Source organism: Lissotriton vulgaris, chromosome 7 (assembly GCF_964263255.1).
Source record: "Lissotriton vulgaris chromosome 7, aLisVul1.2, whole genome shotgun sequence".
NCBI classification, from domain to species: domain Eukaryota; kingdom Metazoa; phylum Chordata; class Amphibia; order Caudata; family Salamandridae; genus Lissotriton; species Lissotriton vulgaris.
In genome coordinates, this window is record NC_141695.1 from 1,715,592,424 (window position 1) to 1,715,610,399 (window position 17,976).

The window sequence follows — 17,976 nt, forward strand, 5'->3', positions numbered from 1 at the left end:
TGGACTCACAATTTAAAACCACAACTTAATGGTAAAGTGGTATTTTAAATTGTAAGTCTGAAAATGCCACGTTTAGAAAGTTATGTCACAAAATAAAATGTCACGAAATAAAATGATGGACGAAGTGTTGAAACTTTTCAAACACTCACCCAGTCAGAGACCTGCATTTAATCCATTGTTATTTGCTCACCACGTCACCCCAGTTGGGACCCAACTAAATGTAAATCAGTCTTGACGGTGCTCCCCATGGGCTCAGTCCAGCCTGAACTTTCAGGCCAGGTCCTCCCTGGACTGGAAACAAGCATCCTTGGACCAGTTTTGGGGTATCACCCCTCATAAGCCAGGCTAGCTTGAATCCAGTGGCACAGCAAGGGACTTCTTTACAAGCTCCTTGCTCCACAGGTGCGTCACTTTTAATATGGGAATACATGATGCATTGATGGCACAGGGGCTTATAAATGAGCCCCTAAGTATGGTACCCACATCTGGGCATACCCTGCCCACTTAGGGCGACTAAAGCAAAAAACAAAAATCAAATGTTGGACGGAATGCTGAACAAATTTAACATTTACCCCCAGTCACAGATTTAGGTTTAATCCATCGTTTTTTTGCTCACCACCCCACCCTGTTTTTTTGCTGATCACGCCACCCCAGTTTTACCCTCAGTGGGAAGGGTATGCCCAGATGTGGGTCTTGTGCTAACTGCATCACTGGATTCAAGCTAGCCTGGCTGATGATGGGTGATACCCCAAAACCTGTCCCATGATGCTTGTTTCCGGTCCAGGGCAGGCCTGGCCTGGCAGTATGGACTGAACTGTTGCCATGAGGAGCAGTGTCAAGACTGATCTGTGTATGGCTGGGTCCAAATTGAGTGGGCATAGTAAGCAAAAGAACAATCAATTTAAACCAGATCTCTTGACTGGGGGCGAGTGGCTGAAAAGTTTCAGCACTCAGTCCATCATCTTGTTGTGTTTGCTATGTTTGCCCTAAGCGACCAAGGGTTTGTCCAAACCTGGGTCCTTTGCTCACTGTGCCACTGGATTCAAGATCGCCTGGCTGGGAGGGAGGGGGGGGGGGGGGAATACCCTGAAGCTTATCCCAGGATGTTTGTTTCGGATTCAGAGAGGACCTAGCCTGGCAGTTTGGGACCCATGAGGAGCAGGGTCCAAACTGGGGTGGCATAGTGAGCAAACGAACAATGGATTCAGCCTTGATCTCTTGACTGGGGGTGTCTGGTTGGAAAGTTTCATCATCTTGTTGTGTTTGCTACCTTTAGAAAGTTGTCATTTTCTTATTTTAATCATTCTGTGCCTCTGCCTGTCTCTGAATGGGGTGGGTGATGGCTTTGCTTTGTGCATTCCCTCTAGCCAGCCAGCCACACACAAAGGGAGCGTAGGGGTGCCTGATGGGCCATTCGCATCCTGATGGTCAATCGCCTGGCTGGTGGGTCTTCTTGAACTAGATGGGAGGGTGGTGCTGACACTTGCACCTGAAGAGGGATGTGCCTGTCTTCACACAAAGCGCTGTATACTTCCCCTGTAGTGAGTCTGGAGCCAGGGCAGGAAGAGCATGGACCACGTGCACTTCAAAGCTTTTCTTTTAAGTCTCCCCCACTTTAAAGGCACAACTGGGTATAAGTATTGGACCCCTGACACCGTCAGCTCAGTACACATCTGGAGTTGTGACTACTCTGCCACTAAGAACTGCTGTGCTGCTGAAAGAACTGCCACTCTGCAGGACTACTGCTCTGCTGAACTCTACCTTGCTGGGCTCTTGCCCTGCTGAGCTGCCCTGCTTCCTGCTGTTTCCCTGACTGGATGAGAAGGACTGGACCTGCATCACTTGAACCCAGAGTTACACCAAGATCTACCCTCCTTTTGTCTAAGTCTCAGGGACACAAACGAATTAGAACCCTCCTGTTCCAGCCCTTTGGCTCCTCTACTTGTGAGTCTGTCCTGCACAGTGGTACCTTCCCAATCCTGGACCCTTGGAAGTGGAACCAGGGGTTTGCTCCAGTGGAACCGATGCATCCTCTGCTGCGAGAGCAGAATCAACACATTGCTGCTGTTGTGGCAATCAGCCTGGTGCATCACACCCTTAACGTCCACATGGCATCTAGAACCACTGCTTCAGAACCAATACATCACTGCCACTGTGTGGAGATCGACACATTGCCCCTCCAGCATGGACGAGCCTGGCACATTGCCTTCACAACTGACGCCCTTGGAACCAGCCCTTCGCTCAAGGAACCAGATGGATTGTTGCAGTTGCGTGGAGAACTCCGGCACAACACCCCAACTGCGTGATGATCATTTACGCATCTCTTGCTCAGCAGGCCCGGCATGGGCTCCTTTGCGGGCAGCCTGAAATCTTGGCTTTGTCCTAGTCCAGCATGAGCAATGAACTCTTGAAGCGCTATTTTCTTTTAAGCACAACATTTAGCATATAATCTTATAAAATTCATATCTCAACTTCTACTGGCTGGATTTTTGTCATTTTGTTCTTATTTTATTTTTAAAATCATACTTTATTTTTCTAATTGTGTGTGACGTCTTTCTGTGGTGATTTCACTATGTTACTGTATGAGTTAATACACAAATACCTTGCACATTGTCCTCTAAGTTAAGCCTGCCTGCTCTGTGCTAAGCTGCCAAAGGATAATTTAGGTTGTGTTGTGACTTATCCTGACTAGTATTGTGGTCCCTACTTGGACAGGGTTCATAACTCTGCCAGCTAGAGACCCAATTTCTAACACAGCGTGTTTATGTGTGACACTTAATTCATGTATGTGTGACACTTGAGTGACTCTACATCATGATAGAACCACGCAGTTATGTCCATGAAGAAGTCCGGACTGATCAATGGTCTCGGGCACACAAGACAGGGTCCCTTCACACCTGTCTCATGCACCCATGAATATATGGACGTACAGTGTTTACATTTGCAGAACAAGATTTCAACAGGAGTGAAATGTGTGTTCCTGGGTGACAGTGAGATATTGCTAAGTGTTTGGCTGCAGAGAAGTGTGTGAGTGGTGTTGTCCATGGTCAGAAGCCAGAGCAGCTCTAAAATAAGGCCTGGTATTTGCACACCTGAGAAACTAAGTGCAGGAGCACTGGTCTACTTATAATTGTGCAGAGCGGAATTTCACTACACAACACTTGTAGTCGTAGCCTTCGTACGGCGGGAGTCGTGGTCAGATGCCTGTTTTGTCTTCTACTGCAGATGCAGTAGAAGCGCTGGGACAGAGATATGCGCATGCCATTTAATTATTAGGACTTGATTTGATTTCATTTTTGTAAAGCGCTAACATTTGCCTGGAGGCTTCTTGGCGCTACCTATGACAGAAGGGACCGAAAAGCCAGAACATCAACTTTCCCAGAAAAAACACATCACTCAAACATCCACAGAGAACAACCAGTTCTGTATCATCAGTACAGCAACACAGCCATTAACATCATGACATCACTGGTCAGATCCCTACCATCAATTAAAAGCCCAGTCGGGTTGAGTAAACAATGCAGATATGCAACGTTTAATCAACACAAATGAGCTATCAATTATAGCTGCCTCCAACGCCCTTTCAGTGAGGCCCGGGAGCTCAGCGGCCCTCATGAGTGGACATATGGAGTGCGACAGCCTACAGTGGCCCTACAACAAAGCAGAATTTCCTATTTCATACCTTAATACCACCTGCTTTATAATGAACATGTTATTGCAAATGTACACCATAACATGTACTAATGTTATGTCATTGAATTTCAATTTTTTTTTTATTTCAACCTGAAGAGCTCATTACCTTTGATATGTCTGAAAGATTTCATTTATTTCAGAGGACGAGAAATCATTTTATTCAGTGTTGTACAATTGCACATTTTTCTGCACTGTTTATTAAGCAGAGGGGCGAATTTCAGAAAAGTAGTGAACTGAGCATTGGTTGTTGTAGTTGTATCTCTCCTCAAGATCTTCTTGCATTCCTTCTCGTGAGAAGATCTTGCCTACTGCTCATTAGCTAGTTTTGTTGCGGTAACACCTTTCTATCATGTGTCCACATCTCCATTGACTTGTATTGAGAGAAAAATGCAATGTACGGATATTAGCATGATATGCTCTAACTTGATTTGAGCGGATGGGCTAGTCCAAATTTCAATTATTATTTTGCTTGGATATTGGTTATTTTTTGCATTAACCACTTGTTAGATTTGGGACCTTCCTGAAGTGTTGTGTTTTATCCACCATTTAACATTTACTTGCATGTTTCAGTATACAAATTTAACACTAATCCTCTATGGGTCCCGGAGTAGCGTGCCACTCGCCAAAAAAGAGCTTTGACACCTCGTATGAGGTAGTAAGCGCTATATAAATGCAATAACAATACAATACCATACAATTTTACACCTCCCATTCCCACAAAAGAGCAAGCATCCAAGCTCTGAGAATTTAAATCCCAATGTGGGAGCTGGGGTGTGAAGGCCTGCCTGAAGCGGGAGGCAAGGCCATGGTCCCTGCCATGGCTCTAACGCCACCTTGTCTCACTTTGTCACAGACGTGGGCGGAGCGACCACACCCCTACCTAGGGTAGGCTGGGAGACGGTGGAGTCAGAGGTGGAATCTCCTCCCCACCATCCCTCTGGCCAAGACAGTTTGCCTTTATGACATTCATCAGGTAGGTAAGAAAGAAGTAACTGAAGGAAAAGTAAAAAGAGGAAACCAGAAAATAGAAAAAAAGGGTGTTGGAGCTCAACTCTACAAAGAAGAGAGAGAAGAAGACAGGAAGGAGGAAGTAGAGAGGTGAAGAGATTTCCTTCAATAAAAGGGAATCCGGGGACTTATGTGATCCTGAGGAAAAAAAGAAATTCTTACATTTTGGGACATCAAGACACTCACAAGAATGAATGAGACATCCAGGTAATGCGGTTTAAGAAAAAAATGAGGAAGCCGGTTCCAGAACACAAATCCTTCTGAAAAGTTTACTTACGTATATTTTTTCAAGACTTACAGACATACACACTTCAACTAACAATGCACGATCAAAAACAGTTCACAGCGTAGACTTTCATTATCCAGGTTATTGAGACTCCAGAGAAAGTTGTTGTAAATGTTCCCAAGTCTTTTCAAGGATAACATTGGGTCCTGCACCCAAAATTGAATCCGAGTGATGATCTGCATTCAGAACTAAGGCCTCTGGAATATGGATCAACACAATCATGCTGAGAGACAAGCAGTAAATTATATACATTGACCAACGTCCTCGAATAAACATATTTTGGAGTCCACCAAAGTCCCTACTGCTATGAATGAGGCTTAGGATAGTCTAATGTCCCATGCTGGATTCAAGGCGGGAGAGTATTCGCATCTAATTTTACTGCCAGAGCTGGCTCAGTCGAGTGTTCAGAAAGGGCTACATCTGGGAAAGATGCTGTTTAAATGCGAGTCCATGGCCGGTTCTTCAGCCCGATGTCCTAAGAGGTAGACATGTTGAAGGAGTCTTTACTTTCAATGTCCATTGGTACATAAGACAGCCATCTCTGAGCATCTCTGTCTTTGGACTCCAATGTCCTGGAAGACAGCTGTCATATTGTCACCATGGTTCTTCGATTGTTCTTTCAGCGTGAAGGGTAAAATCACATCCATAAGGTAAGTCTATGAAGTGGAAAAGAGTAGTCACTGTTGTGATTGTCCTTTCCTCAGCTGGCCTCTCTGCTTGCCTCTCTTCTTCCGGAAGGGCTGTGCCTGCAAAGAAAAGATGAAACAGTCTTACAAGGGTAACTTCCAAGGGTGCAATTAGAAATCTGAAGCTCATCTTCCAACCTCACATATCCAACATTTCTTCTCTTTGAGGAATGGAAGAGTTACACCATTGGTTCAAGCCTTGGTTCAGCTACTGACCCCAGTTCTTATCTTTGAGAGGTAATTTCATTGGAATGACTCCCTTTTACCAATTCCCCAATCCCTCTGGCACCCCTCCTTGCTGTCAAGACTCACCAGTGATGCAAACTGTCAAATAAGTGGTCACGTTGTCCCACAAAAGACTGGGGCACTTGTCCTGGACATTCCGGTGCCAGGTACACAACCAAGGCTCCCATTTTTACAGGTAAATACAGGCAGAAAATAAATGAAGTTTTCTATATGTATTTATTTTTAAAAGTGGAAAAATACAGACAGTTGTCGCTTTTTGTTAGTGACTCTCCATGCTGTTCTGTGAATTCTAGACCACAGCTGATCAGATAGACATGGAGAAATAGAAAAACAGAATACAATTTCCTTAAATACAGGCATAGGTTAACAAATACTTATATATAATGGTAATATTTACATGTGGGCGTAGTGTTTTGGAATATTTGATGGGTTAATTAGCTAAAACATGAAAGAATTCAAACTATGAATGCATATTTATCAGTTAAATACATGTGGAAATGTACCATGTTACATATCAATGTATTCTCAAAACAAATATGGAAAAATACCAATATGGTGGCCAAAAAATAAGAGTGGATAAATACAGAAGGAAATGTAAAAAAATAAAATAAAATAAACAAACCCGGGAGCTCAATATATGACATAGTTCAGAAACATGTGAACTCAGGAGGCACCAGGATGCAAACAAAAAACAGATCTCCCAATCCATAGAATTTACTTGGTTTTATGACAAAAGCCAAACAATCCATGGACTTTGGTGTAGATTACTGTTATCATGGCTTCAACATGTGGAGAAACAGACTGTCCTGTTGGTTGTGGTTGACTTACAGACTGAACTGGGCCACTTTGTTCTGTTCACAAAATTACCCAGAGCCATTAAGCTGTCTGCAACATTCTTGGAAGAAACAATTCTGGCCCAATGTTCTCCTAGATGGGGTGATCTCAAATAGAGATAGTCACTTCATCTGAAAATGATCAAGCCTCACAACTATCCAGACCACAAAGGCAAAACTTATCACCCACAAATTATAGTAGAAATTTAGTAAATCAAATCACAGAGAACTATCTTTATTGGTTGCTTTATCCTGACCCATTTGACCGTCCTCCTGATTGTGTTCCTGGGGCTGCCTCACTGTTGTGTGCCATGATTTTGGTGATATATGTTTGTCTTATGCCTAAATGAGAGGGAACAGGGGTGAGTAGCCGGTATTGCATCCTCAGCGATGAATGCAGCAGTCCCAGACTATTTTGTTCTCAGATCCAGACTGATCTATCCTCACCCACGGGTTTGTTGTGCATATTTCTAGAGTGCACTTTCAGCCGGGAGGGTATCCTGATGCTGAGCAGGTGTGAGTCTAGGAACGCATAGGGCCTAGTGAGACTACTTGAAAAGCCAGGTCTTTCGCTTCTTGCAGAAATCAATAAGTGAGGAGGAGGCTCTTATGTGCAGTGGCAGGTTGTTCCATGCTTAAGGAGCGATGTAGGAGATGGTTTAACCCCTGGATCTGTTCTTCCGTATTCGCAGAATGTGTGCAAGTAGGTGTCTGGCCAAGCGGAAGTGGCTGGAAGGTTTGTGAAAGCGGGTGGCATACCCAAAGTGACATGAGGCTACCAATGGATCCTCTTCCTCTGGGTTATGGCGTACGAGGTTAGCATAAGAGCCAGTGTTGCGATTCACCCTTTGCCTAAAAGCACTTAGAGCCGCATGTAGTTTGAGCAGTGCAGTTCACCACACCCAACATCTGTAATTCGCAAGCATCCTTCACTTCCTCAAGCTTGCTTTGCCTCTTCAAATTCCATGTTTTTGTGTGATTGCTCCCTGGATTTCCTGACTCTGACCCTTTAGCCTGCTGTGTTTAAATATCTAGCTCCATCTTTACAAACAGTGCAACAACGCCCCATACCTCCCAGTTCCCCTCTTTACAAATCATGAGAGGCCTCCAGAGTTTTACCATCAATAATAATACTGTGTCTCTGGAGATATTTTGGTAACATATGCTTTCAGACTTTGAGGTCTCCTAATGTCAGCCCTTTGCTTCAAGAAGCCTCTGCCTTCCTGTATGTTTCTCTCTCCCCCTTCTCCTATATTTACTCTCTTTGTCTCCGACAGGAAAATAGTTCCAGGTTCTGTCTTAGTGAGTGGAAGAAAGATTTAGGGATCAGCTCATATGGTGACACTGAGCCCAAAACTCCAAACTCTTGTACCACTCCTCGCGCAGACCCTCCCTTTCGCTCCTTCATCCATCGCTCTCATCTCCCCTTGCAGTCTCACCCGCTCAGCTTTATTGAGATACAAAAACAAATGTTCACCTTTTTGGGCTTGGGCTTCGTGGTTTGTCTTCTGGATGGTCTCACGTGTGGTTCCTTGCGTCCTAGCGATGGAGAAACAAGAAAGATTCAGCTCGAATGCACTGTGAAGGGTCTACAACATACCTGCACCTTAAAAACCCTCACATTGGGTCACAGGAGGTTTTGTTCCCACCTCACTTACAGAAAATGTATTGACTCTTTATAATTTCCATCACAATACCTGCAGAGTGCCTCAGTACACTCACTGCCTCATTTTTATTAACAATGGGGGGGTTCCCCGGAGATTATGCATATTGGAGCGGGGCGGGAATTCAGTCAAGTCATACAGATGGAAAAAACCCACCTCCAAATCAAGCTTTCTAAAATTCAATCAGCAATCCGTGTATAGGCCACAAAAAACATTTTCACAGGTTACACAGATTCTCTTTTTTTATTGTACTTCTCATATTTCTTTTTTTTAGTTTCTTCTCTTTATACCATATGTGTCACAAACATACTAAATATACAATACTAAAAGTATAACATTGGTTTATTCAGACAATTTTCATCCTCCAACCCTTCCAGTCATGCAATTCACTCTCATTCACATTTCACACACAGCATCCATGCCAAAACCAAGCAGTCCATCACATGTATGATGGATGGGCTGTTTGGTCTTGGTGTGAATGGTAGGCCAATGTTGTACTTTTAGTTTAGCTTATAGAGACAGACATCTTTCCATCACTATGGAGACATCCCACCCTCAAAGGAGGGAGCAGGGGTCTGGAACCCGGAAGCAGGGAAGCTCCTGTTAGCTAGGAGCGAGGCATTGTCAGTAACTGGTAATGTGAGTAGCATTCCGCCCAATTTACCAATTTAATTCATTATTGTGGAAGAAGCATTGGGTCTGGGTGTGTGTGTGATTGTTTAGATTTCTTGCAAAACCCGGGTGTTTGTCAGCCTCCTCCATCACACTGCTGAGCGCTGCAACCCACGATACCAAAAGAACACCACTCTGGCCGCTCACGCATCACTCTATCCTCTCACGCACAAATCTAGCCACTCACGCGCAACACGAAAAGCCGTCCCACAAAAGCCCACAGCGAGTACAACATCCCTCCACCCAAGCACTCTTCCATGGTATAGTGTGCCCCCGCCCCCCGGTTTGATAAAGCGTTTCAGCACCTCGGAAGGTAGGTATACAGCGCTAGGCAATTGCAATTACAGTACAAATAATTCTGTGTCCCAGGGTAGGAACGCATCCCTGAAGCAGATAGGGCGTGTGGTAAGAGAAGGGCAGGTTACACAACGTGCCAGTTACATTCTTTTCTACGTCATGCGTACTGTACATCGTGCACCTCGCCACTTCTAGTGCCTTCTAAAGCTCACCTGAGTCTTTTGCGTGGTGCCTTGCCCTTAAACACAGCAAGCAGTCTTTAGTGGCGCAGGAGAGACCCAGACTCACCCTGCACGTGCAGAGGGCGTCTGATGTCAGAGAGCACTCGCTTTGGTATTCCAGCACTGGGGGAGAGAGAGAGAAGCAGGTGTTTAGTTAGAATGAGTGTCAGTGGCAACCGCAGCTCCACTGATGTCCCTCAGTCCTGCTCCAGAGCACACCTACAGTCCCACCCATGCACAGTTCAGACAATGCACCCCTGCTCCGACCTGTAGCAACTTAGTAGAGGTGGGCGAGCCACTGAAAGCTCGAGCCTGAATCTTCCTGGCATTGGCTCAGCTCGTGGCCCAGTCGGAACCTCGATCCCATAACGAGCTTTCATGGCACTTTGGGCGCCTGCCTCCCTGTACCCTGGATGTGGCTTAATGACAATCTCTTATCAACTTTGGTACCAGGGAGCCAGGTTGAGTCTCGGCGTCGGCTCCTGTGATTGTGGGCAAACCACGTCATCTCCCCCGCTCACAAACAATGAACGGTGCCCATTTGTACTGTAATAATTATTGAATACTTTTTTTTTTTTTTTTAATGGAGAGACTAAATCATATTTCACATGGTGTTGTTTGCTGTACGACTTACATAGGAAACATTTTTAGGGCTCGGCTCGCGCACGGGCTCTAAGATCCGAGCCAAACCCTTAGCTCGACTCTCCCTGTTAATGTGTAAGCTCGTTACCCGCCACCTCTGCAACTTAGTACCAGGACTCACAGAAAGCTCTGCCAATGTACCTCATCCCCGACCGGCAATGCATCACATCTCACTATTCGAGTCATTGAAGTCAGAGGCAGTTCTGCAAAAGCACCTGACGCGAATCCCTTCTCCTAGTGCACAACATCTCACAAACAACTCTGCTAATGTACCTCACTCTTGGCCATGGCACACCTCCCATTGTAGCTCTCGAACCCACACGTGTAGGCGTGCCTATGCGCGCCAGTCCTGAGATGCTGCACCAGTTGCCCCCCCCCCCCCTCCCACTCCCCCCCACAGTTGTGTCAATGCACGTCAAGCAGCAACCTCGGACCTCTCCCAATACTGTGATGCTAGCACGCACTCTTCTGAAGATGCCCCTCTTACTTGGCACGCAGCGCCCCCTGCCATTGAGTGGCAATATTTAGTAAAGCGCCTGCTGGGCTGGTAGGTATAATGACTTCAATGCGCTTAATAAAGCTAAGCATAACTAAATAAAGTGTCGAGAAAAAAAGTCATATTCTTCTATATTTGTTGGTTAGATAATGCACAGGACCGGCGGAGAAGAAGTTAAAACCACAAATGCATTCTCACTTAAGGCGAACTTACAGTTACACCCAATGCGCTCCTAACTGCATTCACAACCCCTCAACTCCCTTCCGGTCCCACTGATCTGTCACTGTGACCAACTACCAGCACACTACTCTGGCACTCCCCGTCGAATATACAATAAGGCATTTGGGATTGACATAGCATTCCGCTGACTCCAGAAACCATTGGCATGGAAAGGGGGCGGCGTAGAGATACCAGGCCTGCGGCGATCCTATTGATAGGGCCCCCAGAGAAAGCCGCCCGCCCACTCCTCAAGGTACCGGTGCCAGGCAGGGGCGTCACCCTGCAGCGCCCGCCCACTCAGGTGCGGCAGGAGCGCGCGCGACGCCTCTCGTCGCGCGCGTCACTTGTTGCCGTGCAAGTCATGCCTGAGAGCCAGCCGAAGGCGGCGCGAGGAATGCCGCGGGCACAGAAACGGCGCGCGCTCTGATCTCGAGGCTGCTCTGCCTCCAAAGTGGGAGGGAGGCGTGGAAATGCCTCGACTGCAAAGATTTACCCTCAGGACTCTCGAGGCATGGCCTGGACCCAGAGGGTCAATGTGTCTGCTGCAGCTATCCCAGTGCTGAAAGTGAAGAAAGTTTACTCTCTGATCCCATAAATACAGTATAAGCTGAATGCAGGACTTTAAGTGGGCCGGGTCCTGCCGGTGCTGAGGCGGGGTCGCTATCGGGCTCTCCATGTTTGCCCTCACCCTCAGAATGATAAAAAAAAAAAAGATCTCAACCCTGCACCAGTGCCACCCTTCACTGCGTGTGAGATAACTTCAGAGACTCCTTATAGTCCTTTCAGTCTCATTATTTCAGCACTGAAGCATTTTCAATATTCTATACAACGAAGTCCTAGTTGTTGCTTATTTATCTTATGTACCTAACAACCATTGGCAAAGCCAATAGTCCTGGCTTGTTGTAGGTGTAATTTTACTTGTTGTATTAAATATCTGGATGCAATGATATTAGCAGCACATTGCCGGTCGGGTGGCACACTATGGTAAGCGCAGGGGTTTATCTTACTTATTAAGACACGTCCCAATTACATCAGCCACCCAGGTTTTTTCATCCCACTTAAAGCCCCGGCTGAAAGCAAGCCGCTCTGAAGCATGCAGGCCGTGTAGAGAGTTATCGTTGATCACCTATTTAGAGTAACTACTGCGAAGACCTGTTTGTTATCTAGAGATGTGATTCAACTGAAGGAAAGAGAAGGGCAGACTCAGCCAAACAAGGGTTAAACTGAGCGATTTCCACAGACCTCTATGTGATCAACTGTGAGCTATCTAACCATATTATCAGTTATATCACACCAATATTTAACTGTGGGCAGCCTGACAACTCAGTGTGATGGATAGCAGATGGTCTGGCTGCATTAAAGTCACAGGGGCTGGTCTCCTGCTGATTTAGGGCTGTGCTCCTGGGTTGGGGCCGGTCCTCTAATATTATGGGTTGCTGCGCTGCATGCGTTCACATTACTTCTAATTAAGAGCTCTTTAGGCAAATACTGTTTATAAAACGGCGTTTAGCAGAAGAACTTCTGTGCTGCAGCGCCCCCTGCCGGTCCATTCAATAACAGGCCCCTCCGCACAGATCATGGTCACGCTGTGCGGGGCTGTGCGAGCCTTCACGCTACATTCCTGCGCCTGACCGCTGTGTACGCATTCCAGCATAAGATTGCGCAAGTGTCCGTCATGTTGCTGGCAAGGTTACACAAACCTTGGAAAGCCCTGACTATGTCAATAAATACTTGTATCTTTACTAGACACTCGGGGCTTCCACTAGGACGAAAGCCAGTGTGCCCCTGACCATATTGACACAGAATGACGACGTGTCAGGTTCCTGCGTCATGAAATTCCTGCGTCATGAAAGATAAACACACCATGGACTGTATGAAAAGAGAACACGTGTTTACATGTTCTGACTCTGCGCTCTCACAACAATATAAGCTCTGTGAGGAGAAGCAGCTACCTCCCTAGAGCTAGCTATTTTAAACAGTCTGACAATATCAAAGTAATTTAGTTACTTTTAATCCATTTGGCAAGTGGTTAATGTAGTTACTTTTAAGGAAAAAAGTAGCCCGTTTAAATAACCTGACCCACATAGTTAATCAGGTTACTTTTGGTTGACAAAATAATATGGATTACTTTCAGTTACTTTGAAAAAGAATCATCCGAACACCTTAAAAAATGTAAATTGAAATATCACCCAATCAATATTTTCTTTCCTTGGTCACATGTGCGCTCCTGAGCTGGGTGGACAGAGGGCATTCAGTGTAGGACTCAGCAACTCGAAATAAGGTCTACATTTCTGCAGATAAAATCTATTTATATTATAGCTCGAGTTTATAAGATGGCAAAGCAAACTTTCAGGAGACTTATGGCAAAAAAATAATACAGAATTAACTTTTCAACAAGACTTGCTCCCACATGGATCTATTCCACATAAAGCTGGACTTTTTCTACAAGTAAGGCAGAGCCAGGAGGGGTCTACTAAATAAAACAACTAAATGAGACAATTTTGCATTAGTAACAATAATACTGGGTAAAGATACATTGTAGCAGGTTTTCAAATAGAAAGCCTGGAAGTTTACACATGACATAACAAGTTACGGCTTGTTGGGTTCCCTGTGGGTGTGAAAAGTGAGTGACCCGGCACATTATTTTCGAGGCAATTGCTGGAGGTGTATACACTGGCCTAACATGGTCTGATGAGAATTTTACATTTCCAAACTTTGTAGAAGAATGACTCACAATTCCAATCCGGTTGACTAGTTATGAGGCTGTCCCACTTTTAAGTTTGATTCACCCAGGAAATGAGCCAGGGCTTTCCAAGAATTGTGTAACCTTGTTAGAAACATGACAGTCACTTGCGCAATCGTAAAGAGCATTTTGTGTGCAGAGTAGGCTAGTGGTTCTTGTAAAGAGATAAGGATGAAGGGCACCTACCTCCCACACACTGGCGACACGGCTGGCACCGGTATTTGGTATTCCAATTGGAATTGTATGCAATTCCTTGACGGCAGGGCTGGCATTCGGTGTCCTGGAGAGGGGTGCATCGCTTGACCATGTAGTGACCTGGATAGTAGAGGGAGTGAGAGAATATTTAGGAATGTGCTGAGAGAAGCTTAAGAGATGGCATAAGTACAGGGAGGGGGAAGGAAACAGAGTGTCGAGCCATGCTAAAGAGTGGGGGTTAGAGAAACTGAAGTGCTGTAAGAGGGTAGGGCAGATGTACAAAAAACAAATGACAGAGTTACAGAGGACGGGTAATGAACTGAGACTAAAGCACAGATACAGAGGATAAAGTGCTAAAGGGAGAGAGTATACAAGAGGGACCAATTGCTGGAGATGGATGTAAAAGAATGATACTCAGAGAGAGACAGGATTTGCAAAAAAAAGAGGGGAGGATAGAGAGAAAATAAATTGAATGGAGAGACACGAGAGAGCGATGGAGATAGACTGGAAAAGAAAGAGTAAGAATTAATGGTGAGAGACACGGAAGTTGTTAAAGAGCGAGAGAGAGAGACGGCAGGGGTAGAGAGAAAGTGAAAGCAAATAATTGACACAGAGGGGTGAGTGATTGAATCAGGACCAAGCATTTGGGATAAGCACATGAAAGATAGATATACCAGAGGAGGGGTACCAGGGATACAGGATTCTTAGCAGAGGAGACATTCGAACATTAAAGAAAAGGCATTGGTTTGTGATCCCCGCTGGCATAGAGAGGGACCATGTGTTGCTCACCTGGTGGGCACTTGGAGCAGCAATGCCCCTCGCTGAGCTGGTACTGCGTTTCATTGGCACAGGAAGGGCTACCAGACACTGAGCCCAGGAGGATTATGGGTACCAGGAACAAGAAGAGCTTTCTGCATGTCACTTCCGGCATCATGTCACAACAGCAGCACCCGTGACCACGTGATGTCACTAGCACAGCTAGGTCGTTGAGTCAGAGAAGCTTTGGGGCCAATGATGCAAGTATATCACGATATGAAGAGAGCCAACTTGTGATCTGTGATATGTGTGAATTATAACACGAGGTGAAGGGAATGGGCTCTATCACAATCTGAACAAAGATCGTCTGTGCTAGGGTATTGGGGATATCGCGATAGGGTCAATACTTTTCTTGAGAGAGAATGGACGGCAGTTGTGATATGGATGGAGCTATCGCGAGATAGCGAAGATCTATATTGCTATTCTGCGATGGGGCGTGGATGGTGTTGTGATAGGACTATTGGGCTATGGGAGCAGCAACTGCTAAACTAAATGTGGAATATCCAGACAGGATTAGAAATTACTCTCTGTTTTGGGGTCTTGATATGAGCCCTCTTTCCTCTCCCTCAGTAATAAGATTATCTCTCTGCACACTCCTTGTCTCAGAGTATGGGAATTATTTGCTTCTCTCTCTCTCTTTTTCCTTCCTGTGTGTGTGTCTCTCTCTCTCTTTTTCCTTCCTATGTGTGTCTCTCTCTCTTTTTTTCCTTCTGTCTCGCCTCCTCTCTCTGTGTGTCTCCCTCCTCCCTCGTATGACTTCGCCCTGTCCTTCCCTTGGCCCCTCGGCATGCAGTCTTCCCCCTGTACCCCAGCTGCAGGGACCTTCCCTTGTTCCTCAGTTTGAGGTATTTATGCTGGTGTGCGTCTCCCTGTCCCGCTCTCTGCAGCTAGAGGGCTCTCTTCCACCCGTCAGTCTGAGGACCCTAGCCCAGGTCTTTCTCCCTCTTCCTCCCTGCTCCTGGGTCTGACATGCCGGGGAAGCGGCATTTATAGGAGCTGCTGCTTTCTATTTCCGGGGAAACCCCGGTTTTAGTCATCCTATGCGCAAGCCAAAAATTCCATACATAAGGGAAGGGTCAGAGAGATGAAAGAGATAAGCTGAGAGTATAGCGCTGAAGAGAAGAGAGCGCGAGCACAGGAGGAAGGGGAGGGGGAGGGGGAGAAGGAGAGAAAGGGAAGAAGGAAGAGAAGAGGGGAAGGCGGAGGCGAAGCTCCAAATGCAAACATTCCGGGAAACGAGAACCCTTCCGAGGAATCATTAGATCTCCCCAGCCCTCGGGCACCGCCGGGGATCCAGAACAAAGGGAAGCTGGCATTGGGGGTCAAGGAGTGGTAGAGGAAAGGGGGTGGAGTCACGAGGGGCGTGGCTGGAAATGCAGAGCCTGACAGAATCTGCAGGAAAGAAATTGGAAACAAGGATTTACGAGACAGCACACCTGTTCTAATGCATTCAAAGGGTCTCACGGAGGCTGGATTTTAAAATATCTTCTAGGGTTAAGACACCTGCTGCGGGGGTCACTGTGTGCCCAGCAATTTTGATTGGATGATAATAGCGGTAAGATAACTCTGGTGGCTGACACAGTTCTGCGAGAGTTCTGTGCTTTGTCCAATCACAGTATTGACTCATAAAGTAGCAAGGAGGGTTAATGCGCCTGCTGCAAAGCACATCATGTAACACACAGATCACAGATTTGTATTTTATTTAGATAGGTAAGTGGGCTGCTGCTTTTGACACTGGAATTGTATTTATTTTTTATTTATTTATAGAGTTTTATATAGCGCAAACATGACCCTTGGGTATCAGAGCGCTTCACAGTTACATTCGTAACATTTGTGATACAGCGCGAGTAGCAGCATTACTATATATAATATTCTTGTACGTGATTTTCTTATCAGTTTCAGCAAAAACATTTTTTTTTCTTTTTTCCTTTTATAGCAGCATTACTATATATAATATTCCTGTAAATGGCTTTCTTATCAGTTTCAGCAAAACATTTTTTTATTTTAATTTTATTTACAAGGTGTAAACGTATTTCTGTACACATGGTTCTGATGTGCTTTCCGTGAGTTCTACATTCTGTTACTTCCATTTCATAGGTTGCAAGCTTCCTAATATAGCTCAGTGGCCTATTTACTGGCGTCAAGGGGCTGCATGCATACTGTAAGACGTGTTTAAAGCCTTTTCGTTTTATTCTCAGCCTGTTGTTATATAACATTGCAAAGAATGATTCTTTTGGAGAGTAAGAAGGTCCTCTTAGTGGAGACAACCACAATCACTGTCTTACTTCCGTTTATTATCCTGACTTTGTGTTTCTCTACACCATTCACTCTTGACACATGATGTCTACAAATATGGAGGACGTGTGATTCCTACACTTTATAACCCCCATTGTCTTATGTAGCTTTACCTGTATATTGATTTTCAAACTTGTATGATTTATTGTGATTCCGTTTGAGATGTAAAGCGCTCTGCAACTCTACCCTGGGATGAGTAGTGCTATAAAATAATTAAATAAATACAAATTAGTGAGTTCCCAGGAAATCAATATTTGTGGAAATACTCCGAGGTAAATCATGCATTCTTGCACTGCAAGCACATCTCTTACATAGGAAGTAGAACAAGATAAAAACCAGTGGCGGCTCCTCCTCTAGGGTGGAGGAGTGTCGCCCCACTGTTTTCAAACACATAAAATTATCATAACGTTCAGTTATTGTCATTTTATGTTTGTGCTGCTTTGCGGGCGGGTGGGTGGGCGGGGCTGCTCTGCTCTCTGAGCAGGACAGTGCTAAGTGCAGAGTTAATGTTTGGTCGGCCCTCTCGAGCCGCCAAAACCAGTCATGCGCACTTCCCTGTTCTCAATGCAGGCTGCATTACAGCCTACATGAAGAACATGCCCACCCCTCCAGCCCCTGGCTGAGCACCATGCCTGCGGCACTCATACCAATCACAATTCTGCATTGCAGCATTGTGATTGGCTCTGGAGAGGGAACCTGGTTGCCTGCTTCCTATTCCTGAAGCCGAAGGCAGGAGATCAGGAGCAGAGCCGCAGGACCCGATGGCAAGGTAAGTTATTAAAAATGTTTTCTAAATTATGCTCCTTCCAGTAATCGAGCCCACCCCCCACACTCCCTTCCGCCCACAACCCCCTGTTCCCACCCCCCACGAGCTATGCCGGTCGCCACTGTCAAATGGCAATGGCAGCGTTGTGATTTGTGGGGACAGTGCCCAGGCGGGCGCCTATGGGGAAGCCATTTTCTC

The 17,976-nt window shown here is 45.7% G+C and overlaps 1 protein-coding gene across 1 annotated transcript; it reads right to left on the reverse strand.

The window, feature by feature from the left end:
* Positions 1 to 4,944: 4,944 nt before the first annotated feature.
* On the reverse strand, positions 4,945 to 15,740 carry CD27 (CD27 molecule). The gene is made up of 5 exons (XM_086929074.1): positions 14,691 to 15,740; positions 13,893 to 14,021; positions 9,598 to 9,729; positions 8,230 to 8,291; positions 4,945 to 5,733 (listed from the first exon to the last, which is right to left on the reverse strand). The coding sequence occupies exons 1-5, from the start codon at positions 14,833 to 14,835 to the stop codon at positions 5,665 to 5,667; spliced, it is 537 nt and encodes a 178-aa protein (XP_086785200.1). The 5' UTR covers positions 14,836 to 15,740; the 3' UTR covers positions 4,945 to 5,664.
* Positions 15,741 to 17,976: the final 2,236 nt, after the last annotated feature.